The 18,677-nt window shown below is 42.5% G+C and overlaps 1 protein-coding gene across 2 annotated transcripts; it reads left to right on the forward strand.

The window, feature by feature from the left end:
* The first annotated feature begins 901 nt into the window (after window positions 1-901).
* On the forward strand, window positions 902-11,297 carry GPR132 (G protein-coupled receptor 132). Of its 2 annotated transcripts, XM_039553266.1 has the most exons (3): window positions 902-982; window positions 1,103-1,359; window positions 10,193-11,297. In XM_039553266.1, exon 3 carries the CDS (start codon window positions 10,217-10,219, stop codon window positions 11,258-11,260), a length of 1,044 nt encoding a protein of 347 aa, XP_039409200.1. In that variant the 5' UTR covers window positions 902-982; window positions 1,103-1,359; window positions 10,193-10,216; the 3' UTR covers window positions 11,261-11,297. The 2 variants fall into 2 exon arrangements, with proteins under 2 accessions (XP_039409200.1, XP_019141788.3); XM_019286243.3 differs by lacking the exons at window positions 902-982; window positions 1,103-1,359 and adding an exon at window positions 7,376-8,575.
* The last annotated feature ends 7,380 nt before the right edge of the window (window positions 11,298-18,677 follow it).

Here is an 18,677-nt window from a genome sequence, read left to right on the forward strand (position 1 = left end):
GGCAGTGCACAGACTGGTTCCAGCACTATGCCCAGTCAGGCTGAGCTGGTACAGACAGAAATTTTACCTATTCTCCTCCACAGATGGAAACCAGCTTCAGCCTCTTCCTTCCCAATTCCTCCTGGTTCCTGAGAATAAATTGCTCTTTTCAGAAAAGCCCATCCCCAGAAACTTTCTCCAGCAGAACAGAACTAAACTTTTTCACATCAGAATGAAAGTACATACCAAGCATTTCTTTAATTTTCAGAAGAAATGTTTCACTTTCAATACAGATACCAAAAGTGAATTCAGTTCTCTGCTTGCCTAAGGTTGCCTCCCAGATCCATTCTGTCCCACCTTAGCCCTCAGCAGCCTGCAAGCACTGACAGATCCTTGTGGGGCCCTGTAAGCACCTCACTGCAAGTGGAATTGGTAGAAGCTGATGGAGAAGTTACCTGAAAACTTTATAAATCTGGCTTTAACTGACTTTCACTGAGTGAAACACTGCATCTGCAAAACCACATGGAATGGGTCTCACAAACAAGGTCTAGTCTGGCAACACAACATCGGGATCTTCTTCCTCCTTCACATAAAGCCTGAACCAGGGCACTTGGTAAAGATCATATGCTCCTTCTTATCAATGCCCTTTGCTATTAACGAACTACTGCAACTGAATTCTTCTTCTTCTAGAAGGTGCTGAAATCACCATCTAGTCTTCTTTAGCATTCTCAGCCTTTTCTATCCCAACTGGCACCAGAATAGGCTCTTCCACCTATCACCACTCCCTTTATTGGGCTCTAATACTGCTTCCCATTTTTCAATACCCAGCCAATTCACGCATACTCAGGTGAGTTCATGTGTCGCACCCAGAGTGGGAGTTACCTCCACTGCAGAAATACGGAATAAGCACCTCCCGCAGGCCCCCTGCTCCTGAGGAGCCACAGGGCTGGGGACAGTTCATCGGTCCCTTGTCCATCCGGAGCACGTTCGCGCAGTGATTGAGGTGCATGCCTAGAGCAGGAGCCCAAACAAGAGTCTGGCAGTCACAAAAGCAACCTCCCACCCCTGTACAAGCGACAGAATTTGTCAGCAAACACTTTTTTAAGGCTGCTTCTCCTTCTAGGTGCTCTGCTGACGCTGAAAGCAGCCTCTGCTTCCTGTGCGTACCCCAACTAAAAGCGACTCACTTGGGGATGAAGGTGTGCCACCAGAGCTTCTTTTAGCTCACAGCATTTAGGGCTGCCCGCGGTATCGTCAGCTACTTCCTGCAGTTCTGTCAGAGCAGCCTCTGAGCGCGGCAAGAGCTGGAGCACTCCATCGCCTCCTCTGCAAAAACCAAGGGGGAAAAAAGGGGAAAAAAAAGAAAGAAAGAAAGAAAAGGTAAGTATTCCATCTCTGAGTCCAGGCATTGCTTCTATTTAGCAACATTTTCCTTTGTTCTGTTTTGAGCACTGTTTCTCCGTGCCGGGTGTTTGTGCTCAAGAACTGCAGAATGTGCTGGTGTTTCACCATAGTCTAAATCTCCTTGTGGTTGATAACGTTGCTGGGTCTCCATTAATTAATTGCAGTTGATGCAGTCCTTCCCACCTGTCTTCCTTACAAATTCCCTTCCCTTTCCTATAAAAAACATATTTCTCTTAGAAATCAACTTTAGTTCTAGTCAGGGATAGATGATTATTAGGATTGAAGGATTTTGGCAGAATAGAGGTTACTGTGAGGTTAGTTTTAGCTATTACTGCAGTGCATGAGGCATGAATAGAGAATTTTAATAGAAATATGAATGCTGGGTTTCTTTTGAGGAGAATTGCATCCAGCCTTTCCTCTCATCCTTACTCTGCTGGAAAAGCAAGGCAGGCATTTAATTGTTAAGTTTACCTGCTGGTCTATAGCGACTAATTGGATACACTACATTCCTTCTTTTTCTCCACCTTTTATTCATCAGCACTGCTGATCTCTGGCACTCAGGAATGTGGAGACTAACTGTAGTTAAAATTAACTTTTCTTTTTTGGTCAAATATTTTCGGAGTTGACTACTTTGCCAATGACCAAAGAGGATCTGGGTTTATTTTAAACCTGTCCTTCTCATAATCCCATTCAGATCTGCTGCTGCCTCTAAACCAGCAGCTCTTTAACTTCCAGTAATTTCATTGTGGGGAACAGGGGTGTATGGGGGAAAAAAAACCCAAAACAGAACAAAACACTTATTCTGCACCTTAGTACGTAATGGGCAAGACTGATTTTCTTCTGACATGTTTTCCAAAGTTCTGTACACAGGACAATATATTTAAAGAAGTCTCAGAGTTTGAATTGGGCACCCCCTCTGTTCAGATTTTTGCCTGAAAGTGCAGACAGCTCTTTCAGGTTCAGCATTTCCCAAGCCTCCTGGGGAGACCTTGATCTTACAGCCTCACCGTGATCACACAAGTAGCGCTGCACTTTGGGAAATATCTACTAACTGGGTAGTAGACCCTAAGTGTCCCAAAAAGAATGAGATGCTCATTGTGGTAAATGTATAAAGACTCAGAAAAGATCAGAGATGAGGATTCAGACAAAACAACACAGATTTAGCAGAAGTGAGTGGGCTTACAGGGACATCAGAGATGTGTGTACATGCAAAGGGGAATCTTTGAGCGTCAGTTTTTGATGGTATCACTAAAGTGCTAAGGGGGAAGCCCTGCTGCTGGTATGGGAGTAGGTAGCTACAGGAGGTGACCCAGATGTGAAAAGGGAAAATGGGAGTTCTCCAGTTAGTTGAGAGCAAATCATAGGATGAAAAGGAAAAAGAAATTGTGTTTCATGGTAAATGGAGAAGGAGGAAATATTTGTGTCTAAGTTCAGAGCACTGTTAAATACCATTTGTAGGCATTCTGTTAAGAATAGGATTGTTTCAATAAAGATGGCACTGTGGTTTTCACAAGGCTTTACAAATCCTGCTTGCTGAGATACATCTACTTTAGACAAAAGTAACAGTTTTGAGATGAAAATAGCTAGACTTGTAAGTAACAGCCATTGCCAGTGAGCTCGAGTCTGACAGGTCACGAAATTACTTTGGGCACCTCTTTGCTCTGTTTTTCCCCAGCAACATCTTTAGTACTGATGATACCATCAGTGCAGCTCCCACGTCACAGCAGTTTCTGTACAGACCCACAAGGGCAGTGCCAAGACCCCCATTAGGGAGAGTCCATCTGCTGTCACAAGGTCAAAACTCAACACTATCTTTGCATTTTTCTACTCCTGGCAAAAAGAAACCATCCTATCCATGCTCACTCTTTGCAGCAGAGTTAACCCATGCTCTGACTGGGGGAGTTCAGAGGGATGAAAGAGACAAACACATTGTGGGGATGCAGAAGGAGCCTGTGATCCCTGTGACTGTAATGACTGCAGTGAAGGTGTCAGTGCAGGAAGAGGGGAGGCTTGTGAATTTGGGAGTTTGATCAGATGTGTTTGGTCATGAACAAATATAATCTGCGTCACTGCCTGGTGGCATTGGACACTTGCCTCTGATCCAGCATCCTCTGACTTCCAGGAGCTTGAGCAACAGAATTTGTATGATTTACCATTTGTGAATCTCCTGGGATGGCAGTGGTTTGAAAACCTCTGCCTTGAGACAGAGGGAGGAAAAGCAGCAGCAGGATGGTGAAAGGCAGGAATGAACCGTGGCAGTACAGAGACCACAGACAGGGAAAGACAGACGCAGGTGATGACAGGCTGCAGGAGGTGACCAGGTCAGCAACAAAGGACAGAGCCTGGGCAGGACTCAGCACTGACAGGCCAACAGCACACAGGACCACACTGTGGTCAGACACAACCCTTGACCATTAATTAAAACAAACCAAGACATGGGAAACAAGCAGAGCCATTGGCCAGCCACCATCCACAGCCAACTTTAAATAAGCAAAGCCACTTACCACAAGGTAGGATAACTGAATGGTCATTAAAACTCACATCAACTCTGCTACAACACTGCCCTGTTCTTGTGTGGCAGCAACAGAGGCCCCATAGGAGCACAGAGGGGCCAGCTAAGGGATGCCACAAGCCATAGGCCTGGCCATGCCACTCCCAGGCTGACCATCTTGCCTGCCCTGGAGGTGATGAGATCCCACCTTCACAGGTCTGCAAACGATGCTCCTCCTAGCAGGAACAAGTCTTTCTCTTGGCCACAGGGTGTCTGTGGTTGTCCTCTGCTTGCTCAGGACTTGAAGACCTTTCTTACTGCCTTGCATTGGTCCAGCTGTCACATGTGGCCACATGCTGGTGTTCACTGAAGGGTGAGATGTATGAACTCAGTCCAGAAATCTCCAGCAACTCCAGCTGAACAGTTGCCACCCCAGAGATGATTTTGAGCCATCACAGTAGTTTGAGTGGGACATGGCTCTAGACTGGGCCTTTCTGTGGCTCTTAGTGTGTTTCTAACTGCCGGTGCCAAAGGTTTGGCAGGAGTCTCCTGTTTGAAGGCCTGGAGGCCAAGAATAAGGAGGAAGATAACTACAAGTAGCTGCTGGGGAAATCCTAAAATCTAAAGGATAACAGAGCACCCCTTTCTAAGGGGTACACCCATGCATTTAGACATAGGTCTTGGTGTTTCGTTGTTCAGCTGTTTGAAGTCAGATTTTCTTTAAGCCTGGCAGTGAGACACATTCACCTCTAACAGTGTGCCAGCATAGCCAGACCTCCTCACCTTATTAAAACAGCCTGTTCCCCGATATCCCAGCCTGTTCTCCAATATCCCAGCTTGCTCTTTTGGGAATCCAGCACAGTATCCATCCACTTGTTAGCCCCTAGTGCCAAACTGCTGGCACTTGGCTGTGCTTCAACCAGCATCCATGAGCACCCTGATGCAGGAGAGAGGAATGGGAATCACACCTCTCATCTTCTTCTAAAACTTTGTAGTTCCAGCATAAGCCAATAAGAAAGTTTGGTCAGCTGGGTTTTCAAATGAGCCATTTCTTTAACAGAAGCCAGATACAATTACCCCCCTCCCTGCTGCCAAGGCCACCAATTTAGCTGCAACAGCTTTAGGAAGTCATTGAGCCCAAGTGCCTGATGGTTTCAGGTGTGAAGAAGAGGGTGTGAAGCAGAGCCACTCTCAGCGGCTCACTTTCACTGCTGCTGCTCCAACACCTACACTTTCCTCAGCATGTTCACTTGACAGTTTAGCCTCAAATCTATGACAGCTTTTCTGGGCTTCCTGATGCTTCTCCTGGCCATGGAGCCATTCCTCTGGCTCTGGGATCTTTTCCATGCAAGCTGGTAGGTACCAGGGAGTAAATCTGCCCTGCAACAGCTGCACTCTGGTGCTCTCAGGGATGACTGAGAAACTTTTGCTAGGTCTAAAGTCCCAAAATCATGCCTCACAGCCTTTGAATCATGAGACTGGAGAAAAAAGTCCCCTGTTATGGGGGGATTTTGGGGTCTGTTTTTCACCTGTGAACTTCCCCTACCTACATTTAAGTAGTTTTACCCACTTTTATACATGTTGAATAACGTGGTCTTAAACCCAGTATGAGGCTCTTTTATCAACATATTTCTCTCCCACCCACCAGACATTCTTCTCTCCTGAGCAGTCCCTCTCCAAGTAGTGTAACACGGCACTAAGGCACCCAGATCAGGGAAGGATCACATTCTTAAACTGGGGCCTTTGTCAAACCTGAATTATGACAGTTCCCCTTAGTAATACCACAGCTGCTGATTTTAGCAAACTGGCACATTTAGTACTACTGTGGGATTTCTAGATTGTGGAAAGGGGGAAGGGGATGTGTGGATTCATGTAAGAACCTGCACATAGGTATTTAAAAATCTACAGTCATTGAGAGTTCACATCTATGAACAGTGTTATCATGAGGTAAATCAAGTATCTTTCCCTCATCAGGAAAGATTGCTGAGCTCCTCCCCTCCTGAAAAGCAATTGATTAATAACTTCTGTCTTCTACCAAATATCATCTTTATTTTAATATCTTTATAAGACTGCTTATATCTGCATTATATCTCATATCTGCAGTATTGAATTAAATATTAAGGCTGTATAACTAATCCCAAGGTCTTGCTGCTTTCAGCCTACATATGCCCCATAATTTGTTTTAACCAGCACTAGTCAAGAGAGGGGTTACCTGCTTCACCAGTGGAAGAATGATATTTTAGGATAGAGTTGTGCTCAGGCTGGATTCCCAGGATAGCTTTAAAACACTTTTTTTCTAAACAGAGTTTTGAAAATATATAGTGTCAAAATTATATATTCATATATTATATTCAACTTTGAAATGATGTTGCTTGAAAATACATGGGTTTATGTTCAAATTTCCAATTGTACAGCTTCAAATCCCGCTATGTTGTGTGTGTCAGTAAAAATGATCGGTCTGATGGGTAACCAAGTGGAGCCATGGCTGTTTCTCCTTTTTATGCTGAGATATGCTTATAGGAGTGACTTCCTCTACTAATTTGTTTATTAATAATGGAAAAAAAAATAAAGCAGTTCACTGACTTGCTGGGCAAATGGGCCATGATCTCTTTCTATTCAAAGACACCATAAACCTTTTTCCTACTTTCAAGAGCAGCAGAGCAAATGATCCACAGCAATTTCTCACCTTCAAGTTAAGAGACACAAAAGTTTATTAGTTGATCTTTTACAGGCAGGTAGTGTAAGTTCTGCATGGGAAGGAGAAGCCCAGGTTCAGGCGTTGGAGGAGTGACATTGCTGGTGACGAGCATTGTAGGTGGCGTAAATGTCACATCTGGGAAGTGATGTGTTTCAATATTAGATTTGAGTGTCCAACTGACATCCTGCTGGCACCCTTGTGTCAAATACTTCCAGCACTACATTCTACTGCAGAAAGCACACAAAATCCCTCAGGAGAAACTTGTATCCTCTTTCATTGAAAGCTGATTTATGCTTTAAGACATGCAGGTTGTTTTCCTCTACAGATATTGGAGACAGGAAGAAAAGTGTGAAGGGAAAGTTTGTTTAATTTTAACCATCACAGAAGTTATTTTAAATTGTTCCTAATATCCACATAAATGCCTCAAAACTTTCGGCTTTAACAATAATCTCTGGCAGAGATGGATGATGAGAAAAATATTAGAAAATAAAAAATATATTAATTAATGTGCTTTTCTCATGTAATTGTACTCATGGATTTTACTGTGTCCTTTTTTTTTTTTCTGCCCCTGTGTATCTCAGATGAGTTAATGCAAAGATTTTCAACCAGTCTCTGTCCAACTATTGTGCTTTTTTGACTTACCCTTGTCTTCCTTGTAGCCATATCTGTAATTTTCTTTTTTTATTTTTTCTAATAGGGGTTATTTTTATCACTTCAACTTCTCCTTTGGAAATTTAAACAGTTTCACATGAGTAGTTCATACACAAATAGCAAAAAAAAAAAAAAAAAAAAAAAAAAAAGTAAAGTAAAGCCTTTTGCTTTCCTGCTTGTTTTCACTTCCCTTTTTCTTACACTTCAGTGTTACTGAAAAGACTTTTCTTGAGAAAAGATTAATTAAACAGGCCCAAATGAGCAGCAGGAGCCACTGCATTTTAGGAGTAAGAAACATAATTATCTATTTGTCTAACAGTGTGGACACAACATAACATTAGAAATGGAAGAGTGTAAATACAGAGCAGGCATGCAGCAAATTCTTAGCAGATTACCCCATCTTCCAGTGATTTGTGTTCAGGTGCTTCCTGAGCCAGAAGTGATGTCTCTGTCCTGGAAGATGAGATGTTTTGCACATCCTGAAGGTGAGAAACATGCACATGATAACTGCGGTTTGTCTCATGAAGTGACTCTCACACAGAAAGAAGCCTCAGACTGCTGACAAAAATACATTCAGCTGTTGATGCAAAACTCAGCCAGTCCCTGCTGTAACACCTCGTTATGGTTGGTGAGACCCAGCATATCAGGATAGGCCACAGAAAAGTGAAAACAGCTACTTTGGAGGGGCTTTGCTCAACTGAAAGATACAGGGCAGCAAAGATAACTCATTGGAACAGTTTGTATCTCACAAATGCATTCTTGGATATTGCTCATCCTTGTCATCATCGCTATGTTTGACCTTTCATAAATGCTTGAAAATTGCTGGTTGTGATAAATCTCTTCAGTTCTGGTGTTCAAACCAAAACTGATCATCACAAATATTAATAGAAAATAGTGTACAGGTTTTTTTTCAGCTGTGTAATTATTACTGTTTTTCATTTGAATTAATATTTGAGATGCAAGTTAGCCTCAACATCCCAGAGGAAGACAGAAGTGGGAATCTTCTGGGCTGAGCCAAGCATCAAACCATTAAACTCTAAAGGTCTGAGAAGAAGATATAAATGTGCTTTCAATTGAAGAGGGGTGTAGAGGCACAGAGAATTTGACTTTAGTCACAGGGTGGATTGTGGTGTTACTTCCTACTCCTTAAGGGTGTGTCAACACAAGGGGCAATGTCACCAGGAGAAATTTAATAAAATGCTGAGTGCTGCTTTATGATCTTCATTTGAGGGGGAAACCCCTCTGCAGACCCGGAGAACTGAGTGAAGGCAAGTGAAGCTCCGAACTGGGGGTGGATGCAGTGGCCAGTGGAAGAATACTTTTCCCTGGACAGGGCTGAGAGCCTGGAGAAGGTGAGGAGTACAGCAAATGGTGGCCTCCTCTCCTCCCTGATATGGGGCTGGCACTTAGAGCATCCTGACTGGGTAGGATACAAGCTCCCAAGCTGGCAGGCCAAAGCTTCAGGACAGTCCTTCAGCATCTGCTTTTTCTCTAGAGTGTAAATCCACACCGGTGGCTGCAGTTTGTCAGCTGGGGCATCATGCTTGGCAGCTGACAGCCATTTAAGGGTGAAGGTCTCTTTGGCTCAGCCCCAGCCCTGTGGCTTAGTCCATATGCTAAACACCAAGGAAAAATGCCTGCCCCAGGCAGGTAGCTTAGAAAGCCACAGACATCTCCTTCCTGAGGTTCCCTCCTGGATGCCGAGCATGGGAGGGAGACTTGGAGCCAAAGTGGGAGGGGAGGAGTCAAGACAAACTTTGGGAGCCATGTGTTGACAGAGCTCGTCTACCACTTCCTGCCCTGCACCATCACTGACTGCTCTGGGGGAAGCTGTACAGAAAGGAGAATATTCAGACAAGCACAGGATCAAGAGAAGTGTGCAAAGCCAGGAGGAGGGGGGGAGAGAGCACCCTCAACCACTCCTGAAGGTGTTTTTATTGAGGTGTGTGGGGTAGACAAGCTGATGAGTAACTGAGGTGGTGTGTGACTTGTGCCATGTCCCTTCCCTGGCTGTCACCATCTGCCTGACTATGGCATGTATTCACCTGTTGTGCTTTACCATAGAAGGGGACATCTCCAAGACCCTCTGTGGTGTGCAGGTGTACAGCAGCTCTCACATTGGTCAGGCATGCCTGAGTCAAGGACAAGCTGTTGTATGTCAGCTAACAGACAAGGTCTGGGCAGAGAACCACTGCTGACCCTGAAATCAAGCACCCTTTTTATCCCCTCTACACAATAGTTAGGTAGGCAGCCCAGAAAAGACCTCTCCTCCTCTGCCAAAGGTGACAGATGCTCAGAGGCAGCAAAAAACTCTTCACCACCAGCCCTTTTTGCAACCACTGTGTTTGTAAGTTAACACCAGCTCAACCACCCTCTGGGTTAAGAACCTTTTTCTAATATCCAACCTAAACTTCCCCTGACACCACTTCAGGCCATTCCCTCGGGTCCTGTTACTGGTCTAAGTACTGTGCCATCTTCTCCATACAGCAGTGAGGATTCTCTTCTCCAGTCATTCTTAAGAGGGGACAATACTGAATCCAGCTTTTTTTTCAAATACATCTAAGCTGCCCTACAGCTTCATATTCATCTACCTTACTTTTGTAGGCTGATCCCTGCGTGCGATTTTGGGTGCAGGTGATAGATGGCATGAGGAACGATGGGGGTTTTAGTATTTACAGTGTGATTTTAGAATGGGAACTGACAGAAAGTAGATGGATGATTTTATGTCCAGTGACAAAACTTCAAATCCCCCTTAAGAGAGCTTCCACATACCCCCCAGACTCCAGTCCAACTCTCAGAGGTGGAGGGATGTGACCCTTTCTTTCTCAGTTCCTGCCTGAGGAGGCACCTTTCAAACATCCCCCATCCCATTTGCTCCACTAGCATGTCAAGCTGGCACCTATGACACATTACTGACACATTTTTAAGTGATGCAATGCTAACTTTCCACCTTGTCTTCTGTTTCTCAGGAAACAGCAGCTGGAAAAAGAATAATGGAAGATTGTCTAAACAAAAGTTGTAATTCCACTTGCCCAGGATTTCCCTACAAAGACAGCCAGACACTTCTGGTTGCTGTTTACAGCATTGTTTTTGGTATAGGCTTTCCAGCAAATTGTTTAACTTCTCTGCTTACATTTGTACAAATCCAAAGGAATAAAGTAGTTGCCATCTACATTTTCAGTTTATCATTGTGTGAGCTGATGTATTTAAGTACCTTGCCTTTGTGGATTATCTATGTGCAAAATGGGCACAACTGGACCATGGGTGACACTGCTTGCAAAATAACAGGATTCATCTTTTTCTGCAATATCTACATCAGCATTCTGCTTTTGTGCTGCATCTCTGTCGATCGCTACATGGCACTGGTGTATTCTCTGGAATCGAGGGGGAGAAGAGGACAGAAAATGGCCATCATAATAGTCTGTTTTCTCTTTACTGCGGTTGCAGTAATCCACACTCCAGTATTTACCACAGAAGCTGTAAAGCAAAATTGTACAAATGTGATAACCTGCTTTGAGACAGTGCCCCTTAACATATCATTGGCTTCTTTCAGCTTTGCAAGATTCCTATTTGGATTTGCCATACCCTTCACAATCCTCATTTTTACAAACTTCAGAATCTTCCAAACTACAAAAAGAAGCATCAGCTTGACTTGTCGCCAGAAAGCGAAAGTGAAGTATGTGGCTATTGCCATTATTGTTATTTTCTTGGTCTGCTTTGCTCCATATCATGTGGTGCTCATAATAAGAGCCATATACTTTATGTTTCATCAGGACTGCCCATGTCCATTTGAAAAGGAGATATATTCAATTTTTACAGTGTTTCTGTGTTTATGCACTGCAAACGGTGCTGCCGATCCAATCATCTACGTGCTGGTCAGTGAAAATGTCAGAGAAGACTGTTATAGGAGCCTGAGAAGATGGAGATTGAACTCATCCAAGCTAAGTTCATCCACTACTCACAATACTGACAGCAGAAAATCGGAAATGCCAAAAGAATCACAGGAGGGGACCAAAGAAAAGGAAACAAAGAAATAACAGATTCATCCAAGGCCTGTACTAGTGCCAGAGACCAGGAAAGTGGCAGCTAGCTTGTAGCCACTGGAACAAATAAGAAGTTCCCAATGCCAGCTGCAGGACACAAGTCTTTACACGCTGACATTATTTTGCATGTCCTGCATGGGCCAGCAACTCCTTGAGGACTCTATATGGGAGCAATAATTCACATTTTTGTTTGCCTCCTACAACAAACTTTGCCTACCAGTTATCATTGGTGAAAACACTGCCTTGCTAAGGATATGTGGAATAAACTAAGTAATTTACTTTTACTCAAATTAGGATCTTAAAAGCTTATTTTTTGACTGACTTTTTTTCTCATATGAAATAAAACCAGTTTTATCTTCTGAGCAAAATTTAAAAAAAGCACTGCTGAGGAGAACAATGTATTCTTCTTATGGTTGAAATTTTTGCTTCTTTAGGAGGTACATGTTCAGATTCTCACACATGTGCTCTGCTGTTAACGTTTGTGGTTAACCAGTGGAAAATATTAAAAATGAGTAAGTCTTTCAGCAAGAACCTTGAACATTTTCCTCGTACTTCAGTATATGGCTTCAGCTACGTCACGCGTTCCAGGAGAATTAGAGGGCAAAACAATGGCCTGATAACACAGACCAACAGTACTGCTGCTGCAGTAGTCAAGATCCTGCACTGCCCTGAAATTCTTAAAACGTACAATTCTAATGCTTGATAATTTACAATTAGTAACCTTTACTTGTTTGGCAGTCAGATCTAGAATGCAATGAAATATCTAGAAAATGTATACATTTCCAAGTGGAGTCGGGGACTGCTTTTATGCCATCTCCAAATGTTTGTTGAACTCGTGTTTCATTTCTGACTAAGCTAACCCTTCCCTTTTGTTATTGATCCCACTTCTACTGTGTAGGGGTCTGTAGAAGATGTGGGTAGGCTCATATGTGGTATGGAAGGTTGGAAGTCTGGAGAGCACAGTCCTTCCTCCACAGCTGGGGAACTCCCTCAGACATGCTGGGGCAAATTTCATTGTTGCTGCTGCCACTTTTATTATGAATAACTTATGGATAGTAGTTCCTTGTGTCTTCGAACAAGAACTTAAAAATTATACACATCTCGCAATGTTTCTCTAAGCAACTTCTTCATGTTTTTTTGAGATTTAACAGACAGAATCAATTTGAGTATGAGCTTGTAGAGTGATTCACAGCATCATTCCATTTCATCTGTGGTGTTGTGTTTCTGTGACATGTTGAAATTGTTACTGACGTTGACATTTCTGTATTGAATTAATATTGACCAGTCCTAATGTAAATACAATACTTTTTAATATCTTAAAATTGCCATAGATATTTCTGTATATTATATTTTATTCTTATATATTCTTACACTTTTGGAAAGAACCATTATGCCAAAATTGTATATCCTCAATTTATTAGATTTATTACATACTTCATTTTTTAATTATTTAATGACTCCTCTGGTATTTATCTGTGAAATGGTTTTATCCTCAAAAGTAGTCCACATAATACTAAACAGAAGGTTGTCTCTCAGAAAAACATAAAATTCAGTTGTGGTGCTAATTAACAAGTTCTGGATTTCTATTTTTATATGCATCCAGAGATCAAATTCTCTAAGGTATCGAGGAAAGACCTTCAAAGTGCTGAGTATCTGTAACTTTGCTGAATATCAGTAACTTTCTGTTGCTAAAGAATTCCTCAGCAACAGAACACGGCTCATAACAGCCCCTGCCAGCCCGAGCACTGGTGACTCATCTCTGAAGATGCACATGCAAACTGCTCCAGCCTCAGGATTTTCATCGTCTGAATGCAAACTCTGATGAATAATAGCAGTGAATTTAGAAGAAACAAGAGGTACAGGCTTCTGAACTGATTGAAATGGATGCAAATTAGATATTGACCTCGATCAATTTAAACCTCGCTGATGTTTTTCCTCTGATAAAAAGTGAGTGTCGAGAGAGGGGATTGTCCCACTTTGCTCTGTGCTGATGCAGCCTCACCTCAAGTCATGTGTGCAGTTTTAGGAGCCACAATATAAGAAAGACATTAAGCTATTAGAGAACAACCAAAGAGGGGCCATGAGGATGGTGAAAGCTCTGGAGGGGAAGCTGTGAGGAGTGTCTGAGGTCACTTGGTCTGTTCAGCCTGAAGACTGAGGGGACACCTCATCATGGTTTACAGCTTCCTTATGGTGGGAGTCAAAGGGGCAGGCACTGGTCTCTTCTCTCTGGTGACAGTGACAGGACCTGAGGGAAAGTTCTGAAGCTAATTCAGAGGAGACTTAGGTTAGGTGTCAGAAAAAGATTCTTCACCCAGAGGGTGGTTGGGCACTGGAACAGGCACCCCAGGGAAGTGGTCACAGCACCACAGAGTTCAAGAAGCATTTGGACTCTCAGGCCCATGATGTGATTCTTGGGTGTCCTGTACAGAGTCAGGAGTTGGACTTGATGATCCTTGCAGGTCCCTTCCAACTCAGGATATTCTATGATTCTGTGAACCAGCACTGGAGCCCAGTGCCATAGATGCAGGGGACAGGAATTGTCAGGGTCTCATGCAACAGCTGCAATTCTGCCTTACTGAAGTTGCATGCTGTTCTAAATCACTATATCATTATCCATCTTCTCTTAAAGAAAATCCTTGGAGTTTATTTGTTCAGACGTATTCTCAACTAAAAGCTTTAGAAGTAACAAAGACTTCTAAAGACAAAGACTTCTGTGCAGCCTGATCTGACTTAAAAATTTACCTAGATAATCTCCAGAGGTGCTTTCCAAACTAAAATATTCTGTGATAGATTACTGAAGGGGTTAGGGGCCTTGTACCAAGCAATGTATCCACATGGGAAAACTGTGAATTCTGACTTCTTTGGATAAAAAGAAAAGCAGCTTTATGGCTGAGTGAAGGCACCAAGAAACATTCCACGCTGTTAAAATATCCCATCAGATAAAGTGACTGTTTCTTATTTGATAATTCAAGCATGCGATCTATTTTGTCAGACAGTATCTGACTGTGCCACTCAGGCAAAGGAAAGGTCTCAGCACTGGCACATGTGAGATACCCAGCAAAGGGCACTTCTCAGTTCAGAGTAGATCTGAGGAGTGGAATGATTGTGTGGGTTTTTCCACCCGTTCCTCGTACAGAGACACCACCAGTGACCCACAGGGACTGCTTCATGCTGTGAAGAAAGGTTCACCTGCTACATCAGATCTGCAATTCTCAACATAGTCATTTGGACCTGGCTCCCAACTTCCCCAACTCAGCTCAAGCCATAAGACAAGTTAGAGAGTATAACCTAGGCTGTGCCTCCCAATTTGGTCTTTAGATGGCCAGGTCTCCACACATAAGGCTCAGAGCAGGCAAGCTGCTCACCAGTGTGAGGGGGTGGGATTAGAAAATTTCACTCTTTTATACTCAGCATTTACTTGGGTATAACTTCCATCATTTGACTTAAAGAAGAGTGGGCTACTGTATAAATAAAATATTACCTTATTTTTACATGTGTCTCAGACACTTATAATGTACCAGGGAGATAAGTTCATTGCTGATTATTTTAAGTATGACTGTAAAACACGAAGTGAATAATTTCTGGCTATGAACTAGAGCTGGCCAAACTAGATTTTGCAGATGATGTATGTGACTTGTTTGCTTATTCATCAATTTTAAATTATATCTGAGGAGTACAATTTTTTAAAGTAAAATTCTATTCCTGATTAAGAAATGCTTTCATGTTCTGTATTAAATTTTGCCTCAAGAGGATTGCTACAATTTTGCTACAAATCTGGCAAAACCCCATAGGAATGAACTCAGACTCCCTACATGTCACAAATTTCTTCTGCAGTTGGTGACCTTGTAGCTGCTCTAATGTACAACCTAATGTCATATTTCTGCTGAGTAGTGAGTGATGAAATCTAACTCAGAACCAGGCTTTCAAAAATATCCACAACCTAATGGCTTTTCTTAGTGGGGATATTTTCACTCTACAGCTCACACTGCGGGACAGGTCTTTTAGGACACTTCCTCATACAGTGAAATGATGCCAAAGTTCCCTTGCAGTTTGGAATGCCCATCTTATTTTCAACCCACCACAAACTAACAGTAGCAAATAAGAGTGGGGGGATTGCATCAGAGAGATGCAATAATTTTTTAATCTCTTTGGCATTGAGGGAAGCATACAGGTGCCAGCATCCCCGAAGCTGGATCTCCCAGCATGTCTTCTGCAACCGGTGTATGTGATACCTACCAGTCCTCTCCGTCTCTCCCAGCGCCTGCTGGGGTGGTTTGCACAGCACTGCCTTCCCTCTTTCCCTGCGAGGTGAACCTTTGCACAGGAGAGGGCGCTTCTGTTTGCGGCAGAGATGCAGCATGGCCTCATGATTCAAAGCGACAAGAAGGTGAAGCACAAAAAGAGATATCTGTTATCCCAAACTGGACTAATACTAATAGCCTGGAAATAGATGTTAGTAGCTGCCATCATGAGCTGTTGGTAAGAAAGGGTAGGGCTCTGAACTCGTTATGTCTCATCTGTAATTCAGATCACTGATAACTTTTATGACTTAACTCTTACTCCATCCTGTGTGAAATGCAGAGGTAAGGAAGCTAAAAACAGCCTTTCAGACAGAGAGGAAGTCTGCTGAGGAGAGATGATAAGACGTGATAAAAATTTTACAAAACATCACATGAATATTGTCTACAAGAGCAACCTCTGGGTGTACCATGAAATGATCCATCCTGTTTGGTAGTCTCAGTCGATGACAGGGCCTGTACATTTCAGTCCATGATCATAGAGCATCCCCTCTATGTTCAAAGGTCTGTCTTGAAGTATTTTCTTGAGGGCAATGAAGAATCAAAGAGAAGAGAGATACTGTGGGGAAAGGGTGTTGCATGATATACAAAGTCCTGAAAAGCCTTGTAAACTTTAAGTCACAGACGTTCTGAACAAATATGCAAATATCCATGTTCAGAAAGCTACTTAGTAATGCAGCAGCCTGTATCACAGTTCCTCATCTGTAAAATGTGACATTTCTTCCCTTGAGCATTGTCTGGCTCCTCAGTTTAAAATACAAGCCCTTGCAGGAGATCCTAGAAAGCATGAGCAGGTGTGTCTATGCATACTCAGAGCTTATTGCAATGGAGCAGGGAACAGCATGCAGGCAAAGATGAAGTATTAAAGCACAAATTCTAATTAGTCAGCACTTTCAGGGTCAGATTCAAATTACCTTATTTGCTTCTATTTATGCTGGGGCATCAGAAAAAAAATATGCAGACTTTCATTTTAACTTTGTGTCTCTTCTGCTAACATGGGCATTAGACCCTTGGGGATTTTGCTGGGATTTTCCTCACTGTGATATTCTGGTGTTTGGAGGTGTCTTGTTGTTTTCAAAAGACAAGAGTGATACTGATCTGCAGAGTTGATTTCCAGACTGGAAACACTCAGGGCCAAGCACTCACAAGGCTCATGGTACCTGTCTGGGTACAGGACTGAAGACATCAGTGACACCATTGCACTGCTGTACACAGGAGGCCACCAGCAATAATCTCTCAAATCCCTAGTTCTTGGAGATCTATTCATGTGGACTCTGACTCTCAAGCTCTTCCCTTCCTGTCACTACTTTCATGGGTTGGGAAGCACTTTCTTAGCACCAGTTTTCTGGGATGAGCCTCTGACAGAGTGAGCCTGACACATGTAAAACAGCACTATTATTTACCTATTTGATTAATTGGGAGCAGGGGAGTGTTGCCTTTCTTAACTACAGTCAAGAAGACAAGGCTCACAATACCCACTACAGGTAGTTTTTATTCTTGTGTGTTTGGCATTTATAGGTGATGAGGCAATGTGTTTGATACAGGACATTTGATAAGGTATTACAAAAAAATCCTATAATTTTCCATTTAGCTGCATGTATGGTTTCTAACTGTCTCCAATTCTTTTGTTCAAATCCTTCCTAAAATAAGGCTCTCAGTGGAATGGTGCACTTCACTGCATTGCTGGCAGGTACAGCTGTGTCCCAAAAGGGACAAATGCCCAAGTCTCAAACTAAACTCAGGACTGGACAGAGAGATATGCAAAAGGGAAGAAAAATGTACATTAAACAACAAGGCAATTCAGGAGTATCACCGACTTCTTGCTGTCTTGACTTGTGGGAATGGCCCACCTACAAAAATCAGGAGATTCTAGACAAGCCAAGAACAAATCTGAAGTTTTATCAGAAACAAGAAGAGGACAAATGGGGATATTCCTCTGTACTCAGTGGTGTGAAGCAGATACAGGCAGATCGTAGTGTCAGAAAGGTTTGATGGGAAACTAAAGGTCAGAGGGCCACTTCAGCCACACAAAAGCAGAATTCAAAGGTGTGTGTGATTTTATAACTCAGCACAGGGCTTTCCCTAATGAGAGGCTGAGTGGACCTCCTTGCTTTGTTAAAGGATGAGTCATTCCCTCTTCTGACCAGAAATATTCCCCTCTCATGAGAGGGGAGAAGCTGGAAATTATATTAACTATTTCTCTTTTTGTCTTCCTAGTACTCAGTTCCAGATACTAGAGCAAGTTCTTAGTCAAATTCCAAGATAAGAAGTAACATTGTACAAGGGGAAATCCCAGAAAATAATCTTTTTTTATATACCTCTGGAGATACTGAAACCCATTCCAAATAAATCAATGTGAAATTAAACCAAGGCCATGAAAATAGTCATCCTCCTCCTCCCTGAAGGCTGTGGGAAAATTAAATGTGAATCTGAACTTTTTTTGTTGGACCATAGCATCAGATCATAATAACTTCAACCCCCCAGAATTTGGAGAATTTGGGGAGTTTTTCATTTAGAAATGTATAATCTTGGCCATAATCTTCCATGATGTACCGCAATATTAATGTATAACCCTGACTTGTCCATCCTTTAGTATCATATCTAGTTGAATAGCATGAAGAAAATCTTTCATGAAAGTAACATATCATTGAAATATTCAACACATCAGTCAAATATTAGTTGTGAGTCTACTGCCTCTATTCTGAACCACGCAGAAGTTTCATCTCAGAAATAACACTGAGAGGTTAATTCCCCCTTTCTATATTTCCAGCTTTTGTTTAGGATTAATTTCTTTGTGTTTTCCAGTGTAATTCAAGTTCTGACCGCTTTTAAGTCACAGGATGATGTTTTTCCAGGAGTTTAAAGTAGTCACAAGAGGGCACCAGACTCTACCCTATTTCTCCTGCTGGGCATGGTGGACCTCACAGTGGAAGAAAAAAACATTAGTACCTCTTATATCCCTAAAGTTCACGTCCTGTAAACATAACTTTGTAAGACTTTGTGCTGCTGTTAGGTAGAACAGTCTGTACAGAGTGTGTGTGTGTGCTCATCCTCACCATACAAATAGCTGTTCAGCCAGACACAAGATCAGGCTATAACGTTTATCCAAA

The sequence above is a fragment of the Corvus cornix genome, chromosome 5 (assembly GCF_000738735.6).
Source record: "Corvus cornix cornix isolate S_Up_H32 chromosome 5, ASM73873v5, whole genome shotgun sequence".
NCBI lineage: Eukaryota > Metazoa > Chordata > Aves > Passeriformes > Corvidae > Corvus > Corvus cornix.